The sequence below is a fragment of the Dermacentor albipictus genome, chromosome 7, assembly GCF_038994185.2.
Source record: "Dermacentor albipictus isolate Rhodes 1998 colony chromosome 7, USDA_Dalb.pri_finalv2, whole genome shotgun sequence".
Lineage (NCBI taxonomy): Eukaryota > Metazoa > Arthropoda > Arachnida > Ixodida > Ixodidae > Dermacentor > Dermacentor albipictus.
The window spans coordinates 44,647,096-44,665,921 of NC_091827.1; the positions used below are offsets into that span (position 1 = coordinate 44,647,096).

Below are 18,826 nucleotides of genomic sequence, written 5' to 3' on the forward strand. Positions count from 1 at the left end.
CTATTTCTCGAGTTGCGTCGCACTGTATGTTTATCGGTGTTCTCAGCGTGCAATTTCCCGCTGCTCCTTTTTTTGTAATCCAGTGCATTAATTCATAATACAAACATATGCCATGCTTTTTTTAAATGTGCTTCTTACCGCTGCCTTTCCACTCCACTGAACTTGCCAGTATCTACAGCATCGACAAGTTCATAGACCAAACCGTCATGACATTAGTCGGGCAGCGGACACGGGCGAGCGTCTCAGTGCGCGTTTTCAGAACATCGCAGACCGGGCGCCGTAGCAGAAATCTTCCTCGCGTCTGTGCTTGCTGCATACCCGAGTTGTAGCCGATGACTGTTTGCCGGTTTTACGTTTCGCGAGCCAAGCTTCACGCAGCTTCTTGTCCTGCGGCTACGTGTGAATAAGGCTGACACCGGCCTCCGTTATGTGCGTCCGGCCCTGCAGCACCGAGCAGTAGCCTACCATGTTGCGCGCCTTCAAAGGCAGCCAGTACCTATTGCAGTGCTTTCGAGCGTTGTAAAGGAGACACTCGAAGCGGGAAAATTTCGCCACTAAATGAGGACCGCAGCGTACAAGGGAATTTAAACTCGTTTTCAGCTCGCTTCGGCGCGCCCGAAGCAGCCGACGCGGCCGCTATGTCCACGTGATCCCTCCTAGCACGTCACGCCGACGGTGGCGCCAGCTTTTCCAGTGGTGGAGCTCGAGGCCAATATGGACGCTGCGCTTTCGACTCTCGCACTGACGAGGCGCAGGTGTGGGAACGGGGTCGCGACGGACGGGAGAGCGCGCGCAATCAAGTGCAGGCACGCCATGCGGGAGCCCTACTCTTCTTTAACTTTGGGGGTTGCACTCGCTCGAATCCTCGGGCGACTGCGTTCGGGCAAGGCCTGTTCACTACGCTCCATGACGCCATGCTACTTGGCCCGAAATTTCCATTGCCAAGGCTGGCGCGACGAAAGCGGCGACGTCAAAGTCACTGTTGCTTACTCGGGAGCATCCCCGTTAGATTCTATGGCAGTCGGGCCAGGTAGCATGACGTCATGGATAGGAGTGCACAGGCCTTGTGCTATCTAGGTGGTGTTGGTTCGGGTCGCGTGGTCTTGCGGTCGTCCGCGGCGACGCGACATCGTGCTCGGCATCGTTAACTCGACATCGGTTAATTCGACTTCTCGCTTAATTCGCACGCGCTAAAGAGCCTCGGCGAGAAACCGCATGAATTGCTATGGAAGGAAAACTCAAGGATGTTCTTTATTTTTTGTGCCTGAACTGCTGACGCCCTATACCGGGCACTTACAGAATGTTGGTTAATTAACCTCCCGATTCCCTGGGTATATCCAGTTGAGCTGGATACCTTGCGTGTAGTTAGTTTGAAAATACCCTAAGAAGTGACTGCAGAACATATTCGTCCCGGGACATACAGTCAGATGCGTCGCGGGGGAAGTGTATAAGGGAGTGGTCAGCTTCTGTGGAAATTTTCACCAATCCGGTATCTACGTATAGTTGTGTTGCCACGGGCAACGAAAGACACCCGTGGAGTGCTTTTCAAATTAGTTTTTGATACGAGAATCCGGGATGCAGCTTCAGTGTGCCAACCTACCACGTGGTGTTACAACTTTGTGTCTCCGTTTGTAGGACAACAAAAATTGTTTTTACGACAAGGACCACGAGGAGACGGTTACTTTCTAGCATGAAGATGTGGGCTGCCTTCAGCAAGCTCATACCTGAACAAAAAATGAGTTTCTCACATTTGTAACGTAAAGGTTCGTAATAAAATCCGGCTTGAAAAGCAGTTATGTCTTTGAGCGACCAGCAGGTTAAGCAAAGGAGGCATGGGTTTTCTCTTGCTTGCAGGTTTTCTTTTTTCCCTCTTCTCATGCTGATATTGCTCGCGAGGGAAGAACAGAAGAACCTGATAGGGCGACCATGTTAACTTTCATAACTTAAGGTATACTCTTATTCCTTCTGATGCTATGTCAGATAAAGTGCGTAGATGTCAAATTCGAAAGAAGCCAATCTTGTTCGTAGGCGTACCCCAAGACATATAAAGGTTTCTTTTTACAGTGGAGCTGTATACCTCTACCCCCCCCCCCCCCCATGCATTTGTCGTATCCGTGGCCAAAAACTCAACCAATCACAGCGGGAGGCGCCCGCCGCGTACGCCGCTGGGTTCGTTGCACCACCACCAGATGACGCTCTCCTCCGCGCATCCGTGGCAGTGGCGGCGCCGCCCGTGCGGGGGAAAGACAAAGAAGAACCAGAAAGCTCGTCTTCGCTCATAGCGTTCGCCGCGCAAGCCTTTCCCGGGCCAGATTACGGTTGCATAAGCTGCAGTTGCCGGGAAGCGGCAACTGTAGCATGTGAAGCAGAAAGCGACGTCACTACACTTTCAGTGTAAAAGAGGAACCCGCCTAACAACTGATTTCATTTTCGTTCCGATAGCGCTATGCATGGGAAGGCCACGCGTAGTTGGACACCCGCAGAGCAGCGTGAATGCGATGAGTGGCGACGGGAACAGCAACGTCAATATGCACAACGGTGTCGTGCTCAGGCTAAGTATATAGGACGCAGCGGTTCCTCCCTAAAGCAAGCCAGGCACCGGTAGGATGCGTAAAGAGCGGCGCGAATTCGACGAGTGACGAAACGAACAGCAACGTCAATATGCACAACGGCGTCTTGCTCAGGCGCGGCAGGACCCAGTTCAATACTAAAGGTCGCATTGGTCTTTCGGAGAAGGTGATGCCACATCTTCGCTGGCCAACCACCTTGACAATGTGGATTGCAGCACTTCTTTTTCTTCATGAGGTTCACGATGTGGGATGTACGCAGATAAAGGAATGGTGCCCTTTCCTCATTTCGTTCCCCCCTCCCGCAGCGGTGTCGTGCCAGCGTAAGCCTGGACGCGCTCTTGAGGCATTCTATAGGCCGATGCATTGAGCTATTGCGCTATAGTCTATGACAACCCAAGAACTAAAGGGTATGCGCTGTCCAGCTCAAGCACATGCAATTTACATAGATTGACAAGGAAATTTATTCACCCGTAGGCACACTTACAACTGTGGTAGGAACGAAAAGTACAATATGAGGTACATCACATGTAATACATCATACTTGATGTAAACAAAACAGATTAACAAATGAAATAATAAATGGTGTCTTCTTGACACTGGCTTGCGCCAGTCATTTAGGTTCGCTTATTTACATGACGTCAAGCAGTTAGCTTCGTTTGAAACTACTTTCTTTCTCCGCACAGATGGGTCTTTGTGTCACTGGTTTCAGGCTGAAACCTGAACATCTAGTCAACTTTTCTGGGTGATCCCTGATATCGCTGCTTGGTCCAAGGTAACATTTTAGCATGACGCAACTAGCTTTTGTTTTACAACAATTACTTTGGCATTTACATTACCAAAGCGAAGTCGTTGTCTTTCAGGGGCGAATAGCAGGTGCACTGCGTTTGTTTGTGGGCGGAATGCGTTGGCGGGCTAGTTGGTGCGGATCCGTTGCTTAGCGCAATACAACGGGCACAAGAAAGGCGACAGCTCAAGGCGCCTTGTCCTGTCGCCTTTCTTGTGTCCGTTGTATTGCGCTAAGCAAATTCCTTGTGGGCGGAGCTCGCTTACAATTCTTAGGTTGTCACCAGGGGTATCTTGTCACCGACTACATCTGCCACGTGCTCGCGTGGGGCCCTTTCGTACAAAGCTGACGACGGAACGAGTGACGTGCACGAACGAGCCCGTACCGATATGCGTTCGCCGGTGTCCTGCATCTTGTCGAGCAGCCTCTCGTAGAGCTCGAGCGAGAGGTGCTTGTGGAAGCGCCGCAGGCTGGGCGCGTTGTCCGCCAGGAAGAGCACCAGGCTCAGCTGGCCGCCGCGCAGCGGCACCTGCGAGAGGGAGAGAAAAAATAGAGAGAGAGGGAGTGCACATGAGCAGCGCTTTAGGTTAACACGGCAGTAGAGAAGTCTAACCTGTCCCCCCATACTTGTTATGGCCATTTGTTAAGCACCTGATCAGCGCACACCTGGGACGGGAGACGCATAAAGTCCCTTAAACTTCGTAAAGTAGCGACACTCTCCTCCTCCGCCTTCACTCCTCCTCGTTTCTCCTCTCTTTCACGCTCCCTCCTCGACCGTGGCGCCGCCTACACCGCTCGAGCGTAGCAACAGCGCCAACATGCGCTTCTCGTCACTCCGTAGACGCTCCTCGAGCGAAAATGGCGCTGAAGCACGGCGCGCGGGCCCACGTGATGCTATTAGGCCAATAGCGACACGGCGTCGGCCTCGGCCAGCGCGCGTGAGGAGGCGGCGGCATTTTCCAAAGCGTGGCACTACTTTACGAAGTTTAAGGGGTTTAATGATGCTAGCGCCATCTCGTGGCGTTTTCCTCAATCACAGCGTATTGTAAATGTTTTTATGGTGTGGTCATTTTTTCACGCTGAAGGCGGGGGGGGGGACGTAGAAAAAATAGGTCTATCTATGCACTAATGATTGCGTACTGCCAGTGCCTTTGCGCATTGACGTCAGCGCCACAAGGCGGCTTCACACGGCACCTCTTTGTCTCCGGTGTTGCGACAGAGCGTGCTGGCATGTGCTGTTACAGTTTACGGTATAACGGAACGTGGCTAACGTGAATGAGAGAAGTAGCGCGGCGGCAGTGATATCTTGTGGGCATTTGTTCAACTACGAATCGCCAGAAATGTATTTTTTTCCTTCTGTTTTACGACGCACTTTCGTTGATTGAAAACAGCGAGACACTGTGAATTCGTCGTCATGTCGCTTCCAACTCATTTACTCCCACAGCTAAGGAACGCACAGAATGGAAAGCAGGCAAGAGATTCATACGACCGGACGCTTGACAGGCATATGTAGCAGTACAAGGTACATAGAGAAGCTTTGAGGAAGAAAAAAAAACATTAAGATCATGTATAAAAAATGTTAGAATGAAAAACATGTATAGCATACTTGTTTGAATCAAGCAGGCTAGGTCACTATTTTTCACCGTCCCGTTTCAAAGGGGATTCCAGTAAGTCATCATCATCATCCGTAAACTAATACGCTTACGGATATGCCAAAGCTCTATTTACATATAACTAGAGCCTTCGCGTTTGCTTTCGCACGCCATCCCAAAACTCTGTAATGTAAGTAATAGCGGATCTAGCCAAGTTAGCGCGATCGCTGTGGGTTATAGTCAGCCATCTTCTACCAGGGTTAAGCTGATATTCGTTCAACCCGGTTAGCAGAATGCACGTGAAGCGGTTAGGTCGGTCTGTGTGAGGCTGACAATTGCGGGCCTACCCGCTCGTATTGCGATAGCGTAAATGAAGCTACACGAGATGCCGACGCTCAGAAGCGTCGCGTGTTTGTGTGTGCGTAGACATGCGGGCGCGTTCTTAAAAAGAAAAATTAAGGCTGCGGTTTCTTAAACCTGTGAGAAATCAAAGCATCACACCGAGAGAGAGAGAGAGAGAGAGAGAGAGAGAGAGAGAGCTTAAAGTCATCATTGGCCACTCTCCTCACCAGATGCACATATCCTGTCCTTGAAGGGGAAAAAATATCATGGCAGCCACTGCGTACTTTCATGTTTTCAGTCATAAAAGATAACAAGGGCAACTCGTTCAACACAGTGTATCCGCGTAGACCTTCGCAGTGCAAATGGTGCAAACAAGTGGCTCTTTCAATGTTGTCTTTAAGTATATCAACACAGTCAATTACAGTTTTCTGGCACTAACCAGCGTTTCCCTATGTCTACTTATAAATCCTAAACAGAAAAAGCTTCTCTTATCCCGCGACTCTTTCGACGTTCGTTTTAAGCTTAAGCTTTTGAAGGTTAAAGAAAAAAACAACGCAATATAGCTATAGGCTTCAGGCACTGCCTTGTATACTCTTCGATCAATACCGATCGATTAGAACTCGCGAAGAAATTAAAGGCTTTCGACATCTCTACGCGATGCGGTGCTTCGCAACGCCGCTTGAGCTGCATGACGTCATTGTGACGTCATCGAGACCAAAAAGGCGTACGTCGGCTGCAGGTTTTGTAATTTGACCGAAGCGCGTCGTCTGGCTGGAAGTTTTGTAATGCGTGAAATGGGCCATCGCTTAAACGAGTTTATCGGGCTAAGTGCTGGAATTGTTTTCGTGCTAGACCTATAAAGCCGAACGTGATTACATGTCGAGGGCGAACAAGTTTCCATCGATCTAACTAAGGTCTAACTAATTAGATTTAACCAACTAAGGTCCGACGAGGAGCCGCGTCCATGTATCGCGACCTCGTGCGTGCCTGGGAATTTCGGTGATTACACGGGGCTCCGAACAAGCTTAAACAATGAAGCTGGCGAAAAAAGACGAAAAAAGAAGGGCTATCAGTTTTACAGGGTAACTTCGGAAACAATGCGCTGGCGGCAGACTGTTCTATGCGTGCTTTCATTCGAAACTGTTCAGCCGTAAATAGATAGGGGTGTATATAAATACTGGGTATTTCGGATGCTAATCAGCAGTTTGTGTGTGTGTGCGTGCGTGTGCGCGTGTATGCGTGCGTGCGTGCGTGCTTGTGTGTGTGTGTGTGTGTGTGTTTGTTTTGTACATTGGAGCTTGTTCTTGCAATAAGAAATGAGCAGAATTGTTCTCCACCCACCTCGGATGGTTGAATTCATGGTTATTTGTTTATTTACAAATGGGTGCGATTTTGTAAAGCAAGCGTGAAAGCGTGAAAGCACTACTTCGCTTAAACGTAACAAACCATCGGTGCAGTGGTTGCCGAGAAAAAACGATTTCCTTGTTCTCATGCATATATGTGTGTGCGTGTGTGTGCGTGTGTGTGTGTGTGTTTGTGTTTGCGTGTGTGTGTATGTGTGTGTGTATGTGTGCGTGCGTGCGTGCGTGCGTGCGTGTGTGTGTGTGTGTGTGTGTGTGTGTGTGTGTGTGTGTGTGTGTGTGTGTGTGTGTGTGTGTGTGTGTGTGTGTGTGTGTGTGTGTGTGTGTGTGTGTGATAGAGAGAGAGAGTACTCCATTCGAGATTGTGAAATTAGTAATTTTCGAACATTCGTTCGCGTTCAAAATATTTAGGGATGTGAATGGTTGCTGTACCGTCCACTATAGGTTAACAAAAAGAAGACGCTCCAAGGTGGCCTCAAATACATGTCGATAAGTCACCTTTCGAAAGTCTTTAGCCAATCAACGACTTCGATTGTCGGAGAGACCGCGTGAAGCAGATTTCTTTTTTCTCTGCATACTTTGAAGTTACAGTATAAGCGGATCAAGGATGTCTCTTTCTTATTCTGATTGCAGATGGTTTCACCGATTTCTTTAGTGAACTTAGCTATATGTTCACAAAGAAATGGTGCGTTCTTCCATCAATGAGGTGACGGTTGCCAACAAGGCATGCTGTATTCATTACTTTAGGGAGTTTTCGATGTAGTGTGCCGAAGCTGCTTAGCGTGTAATGTCACTAAAGAAATGTCACGGACTCGATCATTGTAGCTGGACAAAGCGTCGCAAGGTGTCGATGCCAGTGTTGCTACTACCGTCCACAGCTGCGGTAACCCGGTAATCCGTAAACGGCAGGACGTTTGCGGACAAGCTAAAGTTCTTTACATATCATGGATCTGCCTAAACATTTTCCCTTTGGTTTCGAACGGCTTTGTGACGTCTTAAATTGACGATTTGCTGCAGAACGTTGCGTTATAAGTGCGAAAATTCGCAGTGGTTACGCATGTGTCGCTGAAACGCAGTGACTGCATGCCGTTTAGGACATATAATTTCTTTGAAACAGTAAAGCTTGAAGCTATAACGGCATGAAGATAACAGTAGTAGTAGTAGTAGTAGTAGTAGTAGTAGTAGTAGTAGTAGTAGTAGTAGTAGTAGCAGTAGTAGTAGTAGTAGTAGTAATGGTGATGGAGGAGGCAAGAAGAGCCTCGATGCCTAACGCACCACGTACTTTCCCTCACAAAAACTAAGCACAGTACTCATTTTAATTTGAACGCAAAGCTCATTGACGCAACGTGAACTCAGCGGGAACACAGCGGCAATTTTTTTACGACTTTTTGTTGCGTATCCATGATATATTAGAGACTTTTAGCCTGTCCGCTATTCCGGTAAACGGGAGCGGTTTGGGCGGATTACCGGATTTTCGGGGGCGTAGCTAGGTCGCTGCAGCCGCCTGGTAGCGTAGAGTTCAACCAGACAAACACAGAGCTAAAACTGCAGTAACCCATTATATCCTGCTTCGCTAGTGGTGCAAATTTTTGGCAGCGGCGTAATTGTGAACACGATTACGCCACTGTCGAATATTTACACCAGCAGTTAAGCAGAATATAGTAATTAGCTCTGTGTTTGTGTGGTTGAGCTTTGCACCACCAGCTGGCGCCACCAATCTGGCCGCTCACGTTTACGCCCCCGCTATACCGGCAAACCGCCCGCACTTGCCGGAATACCGGACACGCTAAAGTCTCTATTGCTGCAGCTGAGCGATCACAGCACCAGAGCTTTCCGTATACGGTGTACGTCGTGGAGAAAACTCTGTACGGCCAGAGTCACGCGATGTGGTCAGCAACGCCGTTGACAGCGCCTGCCGTTTTACCTCGACGGCCAGCAGCTTGTTCTCGGAGTCCCGGCAGTGGCGGTAGGCGCCCGAGATGCGGACCAGCTCGGGCCCGCAGTCCGAGGCGACGCCTCCGGACCGGCTGCTGGTCACCGTGTACGGGTGCTTCTCGGTCGCCGCAGCGGAAGCCTGCAGGGGGTTTATTAACGCGACAGCGTTAAGGAGCTCGTGTCGCAGAAAAGCCGGTGTCGTCGGCGTCGGTGGCGTTGGCCGTGAGCGATAAATCCCAGCAGGCACTTCATGAATAAAAAACAACTTGCAAGATGGGCTGGGTGGGAATCGAACCAGGGTCTCCGGAGTGTGAGACGGAGACGCTACCACTCAGCCACGAGTTTTTTTTTTTTATTGCCAACTTGACACAATACAGTGAAAAACACCATCATAACATCACATTAAAATGCTAGCTTGTGTCTGGCTAGCATAAGTGGGTAAAAAAACGCTTTACGGTCAGGAGTTCGTCCAGATAAACACACCAATCTGGCTTTTCTTCCTTCTGTTTGTACACATCTCGTAAATATGCGATGCTTTCGTTGAAGTTGTCCCGGGCTGACCTCGCATTGACGTCCGCATTACGCACTGAGATTCTGGTTTTCCAAACACTGTGCATTACTAGAATCATTAGCATATCGTACGGCACACCTTCGCTTTCGACGGGAAGAAATCGAATGCCGTAGGGTGTAAGCGGCAGTTCCTTTTTCAGGGTTCTTTGCAAGATGTCCCATAAGAATACAGCATCCCAGCAATCGAGAAACATGTGCTCGATTGTTTCAGGCCTTTTGCATATTACACAGTCAACCGACCATGGTACCAACAACCCTTTTTCCTTTAGCCTCGGTATTGTAGAAAGTGTGCCACTATGGAGCATGAAAAAGAAAGTTTTGACTGACGATCGGATAGTCATACTTTTAACCCTTTTTAACACATTGCTGCCTGGCCCAGGATTGTACATCCTTCGATACAAGGGAACAGGCATCATCACATCAATTAGGTCTTTGTAGAGGCGTTTTCTCTTGACTTCGCTGAGATATTCCATTGAAAATCTTACTTTCAGAAACTGGACAGCCGCAACAATTTCATGCATGTATCCGCGGACATTGCGTTGCATATGGGCGAATGATGACACAATGACATCTGGCAATGCGTTCGCCAATCTCACTTGCATAACACTCCTTAAAAAAGGATTTCTTTGATTGCGATAATATACAAACCTAGAGACAATTTGTCTCACGAACAAATGAATCAAACCCAGTCCTCCCGATCGCACTGGAAGGAACAAATTTTTGCGGCTCACCCTTTCCCATGATGAGTTCCATACAAAAACAGCCACCACTCTGTGCAGTCGTTGAATACTCATGCGCGACATGTGTAACGCTTGCAAAACATACACTCAGCCACGAGTTCGATGCTTCAAAGCGGTACAAAAGCGCCTCTAGTGAATGCGGTGTTGCCTTAGAAACGAGCTGTTTCTAAGGCTCAGGCGTGCGTCGCTTGCTCAGGCGGACATTTCGTTGCCGCGCCGAACGCTGCGTTGCTCGACGCTCACCGCGTCCGATAAGGGGCGCGTAGTCGCTGCGCCGTAGCCCATTGTCTTACACCCCTTGGCGGGTCGACGGGAACGCTGTCGCGTTCCACTCTTGAAGGCGAAGCTTAAGCGTCCTCCAATTTGTTTTTTTCATGGCGAGGCTCTATTTGCCTATACCGATCGCGGGTTTGGCGTGGCTGGTCGGTTTCTCGCCGGGTAAAGTGGGCCGATCTCGGAGGCTAGCGTGATACCAGACTGCGCCGATCCCGGAGGTACAGTATAGTCAGTACTGCGGCGATCTCGAAGGTGCAATCGAAACTGCGCCGATCCCGGAGGTGGTGTGATCCGTAGGGTTTCCTACAGCGATTACTGGAGGGAACGCCGCCGCTGCAACCGTTCGGTCGCCATGGGAACGATTAGTAGACTGACGAGTAGGATTTGTCTGGTCTACGTGCTTGTGGATTCAAACGTCCTTCTGGCTTTGTTTATTTCGCGTTATCTGCCTCGAGTGTCCCAACTTCCAAAGCAATGCATACTTTTACAAGTGCGGAAAGCTCTCCGAACACTCACGATCGCCGCTAATTGCGAAGGTCCAGCCCGTCGACGTGGCCAACTCGAAATGCGCCAAGCGTCTCAACACCCTGGCTTGCGCGCGAAAAATTCGTTCTATGCCGCTTGTCGATGCATGCGCCCCTAGCGTAAAATGGTTTCAGTACCGGTCTTCTGTGCTAGACGTAATGTGTTCGAATCCGGCCGTTGGAGAATTTTGAATCGTTTTCATTTAATTATATATTGCACGGCACATTGTTTAAAATGACGAGCTTTAAGAAGTCGTTTGACGCCAGACGGACGAAGTTTAGGCAAACCCGTGTTACCACCCAGCGTTCGCATGCTGGCCGAACCACCCCGCTTGCAGCTTCCGCAGCCACTAGCGCCATAGCTCCCTCTAGTGATTATTGCATGAAACTTTGTGGTGTAATCAGCAGATTCCAGAGATCCCTCTAGTGATTATTGCGTGAAGCTTTGGGGTGTAATCAGAAAATTCCAGAGATTGCGCGATACCAAACTGCGCCGATCCCGGAGGCAGTCTAATCAGAATTGGGCCGATCTCGGAGGTGATGTATTCGAAATAGGGCCAATCCCAGAAACTGCGTAATCGAAGGAAGGTGGGTACTTATTGGGCTATAGTCCTGACACACCAGTGCGCGATTATGTGTCCCCGCACGCAAGGCTGTTTGTTAATGTGGTTTGTAAAGCGAGCCGATCCAGCAGGCAGGGCAATCCTGAAACTTCTGATAATGTTACAGCTGCAGCCACTGAGGCCTAGCGTACGTATATACTTAGCGTTTTTATGCGAAGCATACTAGCCGCACAACCACGCTCTTCCTTGCTGCGCCGCGCGCGGCCGCGTAGCTACCGTATGACGTCATAACAGCTGCAAAAGCGGAGGCTCAACTCGTGCGCTCGCTTGCGGCCGCGTAGCTACATAGCCGGGTCTCAGCTCGTGCGCTCGCCTGCATGAGTTGTTTCTTCGTCTAGCCGAACCAAATATAGCCAAGCAACAGCAGTTCACCAGGCTAAACAGTGGTTCAACAACTAAAATAAAGGCTAGTATGCTTCGCATCCTGGGCTTAACCTTAGCTAAGCCACAGCCATTTTTTGCCTCTTTCTCCAGGATTTGCCGTCGGTAGCTCGCCGAGTAGGCGTACCGGAGGAAGTGGTTAGGTCTGGGGCGTGTGTAAGGAATTGCGTAAGTTGGAAGTAAAATAGAATTGCAGGCATCCAACGAGAAGAAGGGAAACCGAGGGGCTCGAAGTTTTGCTCAATAGTGTTCACTTTCGTTTCCCCTTTGCTTTATCATATGCGCATGTAGATTAAAGTAGGTAATTTAACCCTGTGGCTTTCTTCGGTTTCACTGATAATGTGATTGTGAACTGCACCCACTGTGTGTCTCTTAACTTGTCATTTATTTATTTATTTATTTATTTATTTATTTATTTATTTATTTATTTGTACATACTGCAGTCTATACAGACCCAGCAGGTGGGCGTATTTCTGCAAACACTCATGTAGGACACGAATAATATGTGCTCTTGTGCTAGACATATATGGAACAAAAAGTTGACAGAAATTTGACAGAAACGACTCAAAGATAACTTCGTTGACGCAGACTCCAACAAGTGCATTGGATCTGCCATTATTTATTTATATATATTTTGAATGACAAACGCCTTCATTGGCGAGTTACCTCCACTTTTCCATATCGGGTATGTCTGTTTCTAATATATATTTATAGCCTCTTTCGTAGGCCAGTCCCGAAGATAGGGGTCTAAATATAATTGGCACTGGGGCCACTGGGTGTGTGTACTGCGTATGTGAGGACAATGACGACGACGACGACGACGACGACGACGATGATGATGATGATGATGGTGGTGGTGGTTATGATGATGATGATGATGATGAAGAAGAAGGTCGATAAAAATTTGGGGAGAGACGATTCAACCTCTAGTTGACGTCGATCAAACGCTGTCGCTCCGGCGCAGCCGTCGCGACAAATCGTGAGGTTCGCACACCTCATTCTCATCCCCAACTCGCCCGGGAAGACATTGTCTTTCATGGGCCTCAACCAGATGTTAAATCGCCTTCCAGCTTTTTTTTTTTCCCCTGCGCGTTGTTGCTGCGCTGATGCGACGGCGACCACAGCACAAACGGCGACCCATTAAAACTTCTTTCTGGGCGAGTTGGTGCGTACTTGACATAAAAATTGTAACAGCGCAAACACATGCAACCACAAAGTACCAAGGACGAGGCGCTGTTGAACAAGAAAGGTACTTCATTAAAACTTCTTTCTGGGCGAGTTGGTGGCATACTCGACATAAAAATTGTAACAGCGCAAACACATGCAACCACAAAGTGCTTGTGTCTCGTTCTAGTACTTTGTGGTTGCATGTGTTTGCGCTGTTACAATTTCCATGTCAAGTATGCACCAACTCGCCCAGAAAGAAGTGTTAATGAAGTGCCTTTCTTGTTCAACAGCGCTTGTGTCTCGTCCTTGGTACTTTGTGGTTGCATGCGCTTGCGGTGTTACGATTTCCATGTCAAGTATGCACCAACTCGCCCAGAAAGAAGTGTTAATGAAGTGCCTTTCTTGTTCAACAGCGCTTGTGTCTCGTCCTTGGTACTGTGTGGTTGCACGTGTTTGCGCTGCTACAATTTTTTGTGTCAAACGGCGACCCGCGCCCCCCTCCTCGACTTACCGGGAAGACGGTCTCCCAGCTGGCCTTGATGAAGAGCGAGTCGCAGAGGACGAGCCGCGTGTCCGGGTCGGTGACCCCGCTCACCAGCAGCTGCGATACGGCGCCCCACGTTTCTTTTTCGACCGTCGAGTTGACCTGCTCGCGGACACTGTCCGGTTCGTCCTGCGCGCGCCGCCAGGGTGAGCCACAACCACCCAACGTTAACGTTAACGTTGGAAGATGCAGAAACAGCCTACTATCCCCTTCAGTCATGCATCACGATCGGCTGTCGATAAACGTGTGAAATTTACACAGCTTTACGCCAAGGTGCTGGAGACTCCATAGGAAGTAAGTCATGGTGGGAGAATGATTGTATTGTATTGTATTGGGTTTTATGGCGCATAAGCAACTTAGGCTATCATGCGCCAAACACATGGTATAACTTATTTCAAAAATTGGGTATCCTTAGCGAGGTCCTTGTCCAGACAAGGACTCTGAGGAGCCCAACAAGCCAATCGAAGACCTCAGCCTTCTTCTCAGGACTGAGAAAATGGGTGAGTTGCATCATAAGATGCGTGTAAAAACCGGTGGGAGAATGACTCTGTGCATTAGAGATATTGGCCCATCATAATTACATAGTAATTAACGTTAACGTTAGCGTTTGAAGATGCAGAAAAAGCTTACTATCCCCTTCAGTCATGCATCACGATCGGCTGTCGATGAACGTGTGAAATTTACACAATTTTACGCCAAGGTGCTGGAGACTCCATAGGAAGTAAGCGATGGTGGGAGAATGACTCTGTGCGTTAGAGATGTTGACCCATCATAATTACATAGTAATTAACGTTAACGTTAGCGTTTGAGGATGCAGAAAAAGCTTACTATCCCCTTCAGTCATGCATCACGATCGGCTCTCGATAAACGTGTGAAATTTACACAGTTTTACGCCAAGGTGCTGGAGACTCCATAGGAAGTAAGCGATGGTGGGAGAATGACTCTGTGCGTTAGACATATTGACCCATATCATAATTACGTAGTAATGAAATATTCATTTAGTGTACAGTCAGTCATGCTACAGTTCTTCATTAGCAATATTGAATCACCCGCTTAACTTACGTGCACAGGTTAATTATTGGGTGCAAGCATTGGAACCGGGGGAAAAAATATCTCGCAAATACTACCAAAACGCCACACTCCAAACGTCCCGTCAAACACGGCAGTGCCTTCACCAAAGCGGTCGTCTGAAGTGGTACATCTCACTCAGAAGTGAAATGCTTGTACTGTAGGAAAGCAGAATGTTCAGTTTACTCAAAGGTTAATGATCGTTGTCTATTTCTTGCGACCACTGCACAGAAATGGCAAAAATATGTCACGTCCACAAATGTGTACGCCATGAATGGAGGGGTGCTATACTGCATTGTGGGCGACGAAGAAGCCACGTTTTAAACTACAATAAAACCTCGGATTTCACGAAACTCGAGAGAGTGTAAGAAATTTTCAACCGTACGAAGTGCTTACGTTTAATCCACGCACGTTCGTAGATCATAATGCGTTGAAGACATTGGAACCGACGAAGATATAGACTCTACGTCTCGACCAATTTAACGAATTGTTTCGGGGAAATATGGGTAAAAAAACTTGTCACCGATGGGATAGCTTGATTTACAAGATGATAGATGGTTAGCGTATAGTACAAGGGAGAGGATGTTCATCCGAGGCCAACAGGCAGTGACCTCCTCGCGCACGCCTCTACGTTCTCTTCAAAAATAACGTACAGCGCAAAGGACAAGGACAGCGATAGACTAGACCAACTATACGATAGACCAACGATAGACCAACGATAGATCAACTAGCCCAAGCAACCGCCCTAGTTCACGTTCTCTTCCTTCGGCTCTGCCGTGCAGCTTGACAATTTGTGAGAAAATATGGGCATGCCTGGTTTCAGTTCTCTCTCTCTCTTTCTTTCTCTCTCGCTCACCGTTCGCACGCACGCACATGCACACGTGTGCTGTCAAGAATGGCGAGCTGCGAAACAAGATTGCCACACAGTTACGACAGGGCGACACGACGTGCACCTCTCCCTCTCCGTCGCTGCAGCTGGGAGGCGTTCGAAGAAGCGGCCTTTGCGCTGGAATCCGCCGCCTTCCACCCGCCCCATCGACATTGTGACGGGACTAGTTCGGCGTGTGTGAACAATGATTCCGGAGTTCCCCAACGCGGAGCTGATTTGACACGCATGGACAAGCTGCCGTGGGGACAACGTATTTTGGTGCGTCTCACGCTTCGGCACCCCGCCAACGCCGTCGTCGGGCATCAGAGCGCGGTTGCCTTTGTGTACGTAAACTGATCTGCAGAGCGGCGGCGAGTTGGTGATGAGTAAACGAACAGTCGCCGCGTCGTAGGACCGGCGGATCGAGTGTATAAAAACTGTGGTTGTGCGAATGCTGAGACACTTCTCTTGAGCAGTCATGTTAGACTGAGTCACTTCTCTCATGCAGTCATGTTGGACTGATACTCTTTTTCTCAAGCAGTCATGTTAGTCTGATTTAATTTCTGTAAATAAACCCTTCTTCCTCGTTCTCGATGAGAAATAGTTCTTCACTTCATCAACGATCTCAGCGTAAATAAGTTGGACGACGGCATGGGCCAGCTACCTCCGAATTCATGCCGTACTCCAATCTTGGCAAAGGACCACGGACGATGGGATTGAGCCCCCAATCCTGACAACTGGCTGACAGCGGTGAGATGGACTTTGCGACATGGTGCTGTATCTGCGGTGAGTGCTTGGTTTTTGCTTTGACTCTCTAGGCTTCATTTTAGGGTTGTTCTGTTTAGAACAGTAGGGAAGCTAGATTGTTGTGTGTTAGCTAGGTTGTGTTTTCCTAGCTAGATTTAGAGAGCAGAATCAAGGCAGTAAAGCAGCAGTCATGGATTTAAGGACACTGCTGAGAGACGAGTTGTTGATTGTTGGTGAGGAACTGGGCCTAGATGTACGCAAGGAAATGCTCAAATCGGAATTATTGGAGCTAATTTCCAATCAGGCCAGTGAGGAAGATATTGAAATGGGAATGGAACTTCTCAAAAAGAGAGAGAAACGGGAAAGAGAAAGAGAAGAACGGGACAGAGAAAGAGAAGAACTGGACAGAGAAAAGCGAGAGAGAGAGGAACGCGATAAAGATCGCGAGTTTCAGTTAAGAAAAATGCAACTTGAACTTGAAAGCAAACGTTTGGAGTTGTCTCAAGGAAGTGAAGGCGCTCTGGGACGATCAAGTGAGGCAGAATCGTACCGCATGGACAGGCTATTAAAGCCATTTGAGGTTGGGACCGACATAGGCTTGTTCTTAAGCAATTTTGAAAGGACTTGCGAAAAGATGAACTTCGGCCCGAGTACATGGCCACAGCGGTTGTTGTCTATGTTGCCGTGTGAGGCGGCGGAAGTAATCGCCAGATTGAGTGTGCAGGATGCATATGATTATGCAAAAGTTAAGGCTAGTCTCCTGAAGAAATACCGCCTTTCAGCCGAAGCTTTTCGGCAAAGGTTTAGGAGCACAGGCAAGAAAGATAGCGAGGGCTATCCGGAGTTTGCATATAGCTTAAAGGCCAACCTAGTCGAGTGGCTTAAAAGCGCCGAAGCGTACGACAGCAGAGACATGATCATTGAATGCATGTGTTTAGAGCAGTTTTACAAAACCATCCCCCAAGCTGTGAAACTGTGGGTGCAAGACAGAGGTAATGTAAACACTGTGGAAAGGGCGTCTGAATTAGCCGAAGAGTACGCAACCCGCAGAAAGTTGAACGCCGAGGAGGGAAACTGGGACGGTCGAAATGGACCGCGGAAACCATTTCCGTTCAAAAAGGGTGCGCAAACTAGACGATCAGAGCCTGTAGACATGGCGGAAAAGCCCGCAGAAAAGAGCGAGGAGAAACTTAACGGAGAAACCGCACAAAAAGAACAGAAAAGAAAATTCGAATCTGTTAGACCAATTCGCTGTTACAAATGCCACAAACTGGGACATATAGCTGTAAACTGCGAGAAGTCTAGCGTAGTTTTTTCCTACGTGGAGGAAAAAGATGAGAATATGGAACTTTTAAGTCCGTATCTCCACAACCTGCAAGTTAATGGAAAACCATGCCGAGTGCTAAGAGACAGTGCCGCCACGCTGGACATTGTCCATCCGTCTTACGTGATGGTAGATGACTTCACCGGAGAAGTAGCATGGATAAAACAGGTTGTAGAAGAACACAGCGTGTGTCTGCCCATGGCCAAAGTCAAAATCAGTGGACCATTTGGGGAGCTAGAGACATGAGGCTGCAGTTTCCAAATTTTTGTCACTGCAGTATCCCTACATCTTTTCGAATCGTTCGAATCAGTTACTGCGTGACAGAGGGCTCAAACTGGGAGAGGGCATAGTACAGGCATTGACCCGAGGCCAAGCTCGTAAGATCGCGGCGCTTTCGGCTGAAAATGCTCAAGCTCCTCCAGCGGAAGCAGAAAAGGGGATAACTTCGACACCCGAATCCGAGCTAGGCCTGAGGGACAAAAGAACAGTTGAGGAGAGCCTGCCAGCTGACCAGCTCAATGAGAGCGTTGCACTAGAGTGTCAGAGTTCTAGCCTGCAGGAAGAGCAAGCAGACGCGCTCCCAAGCGAGACAGGGTCGTTATTATCACCGGCCTCAAAGAACTTTGATCAACTCTTACGCGTGGATAGAGAGTCACTGGCAGCTGAGCAAAAGAATGATGAGAGCTTAGCTAAAGTACGTGACACAGCTAAAGAAGGCATTGCTAGGCGCAACGTAACGATACATGAGAGAGGAGGATTGTTGTATCGGCATTACAGAGATCGAAAGGGTAGGATTTTAGATCAGTTAGTCATACCTACTAAGTATACACTGTAAAAAAAATTTCTTCAGTTTACGGTCAAAGCTGCAGGTAAAACGTTGCCGGACACTTTTCCGTTAAATGAAAAACGGTGTTTCCGTAAAACGGACAGGCCGTAAAAATTATTTCCGTTAAATGGAAAATGGTGTTTCCGTAGAACGGACAGGCCGTAAAAATGTTTCCGTTAAATGGAAAACGGTGTTTCCGTAGAACGGACAGGCCGTAAAAATTATTTCCGTTAAATGGAAAACGGTGAGCTCCGTAGTTGTGATCACAGAATTGACCGTATTTTGCAAATAAGAAAAACGGCGAGTTCCGTAAAACGGAAATGCTGTAAATTGAGCCCCGTACTTGTGATTATAGCACATGACCGTACTTTGGTAATGAAGAAACGGGGACTTGAATGCTCGTGTTCTCGAGCCAAATTGTTTCGTTCATTGGAATAAGTTATTTTAGGCAATGAACCACCCAAGTCGTACATTACAACGTGGATAACTTGCAACATCATTTAAGATATAGCTGGAAATGGGGCAGAAATCTTAGCACACAGGAAATACACCACACAGAACGTGCTGTGTTTGCATGTTTCCTC

At 48.3% G+C, this 18,826-nt stretch overlaps 2 protein-coding genes across 3 annotated transcripts in view; one reads left to right on the forward strand and one right to left on the reverse strand.

Moving 5' to 3' along the window:
* Positions 1-18,826, forward strand: part of Hers (Histone gene-specific Epigenetic Repressor in late S phase) — a 302,932-nt gene that overhangs the window by 140,706 nt on the left and 143,400 nt on the right. The window lies entirely within an intron of this gene.
* Positions 1-18,826, reverse strand: part of LOC139047940 (leukocyte elastase inhibitor-like) — a 62,433-nt gene that overhangs the window by 13,672 nt on the left and 29,935 nt on the right. Inside the window, exons 4-6 of the mRNA XM_070522128.1 lie at positions 13,377-13,538; positions 8,574-8,723; positions 3,740-3,883 (exon numbers count right to left, since the gene is read on the reverse strand). Coding sequence (XP_070378229.1) covers positions 3,740-3,883; positions 8,574-8,723; positions 13,377-13,538 — 456 coding nt within the window. The remainder of the gene's footprint in view (positions 1-3,739; positions 3,884-8,573; positions 8,724-13,376; positions 13,539-18,826) is intronic.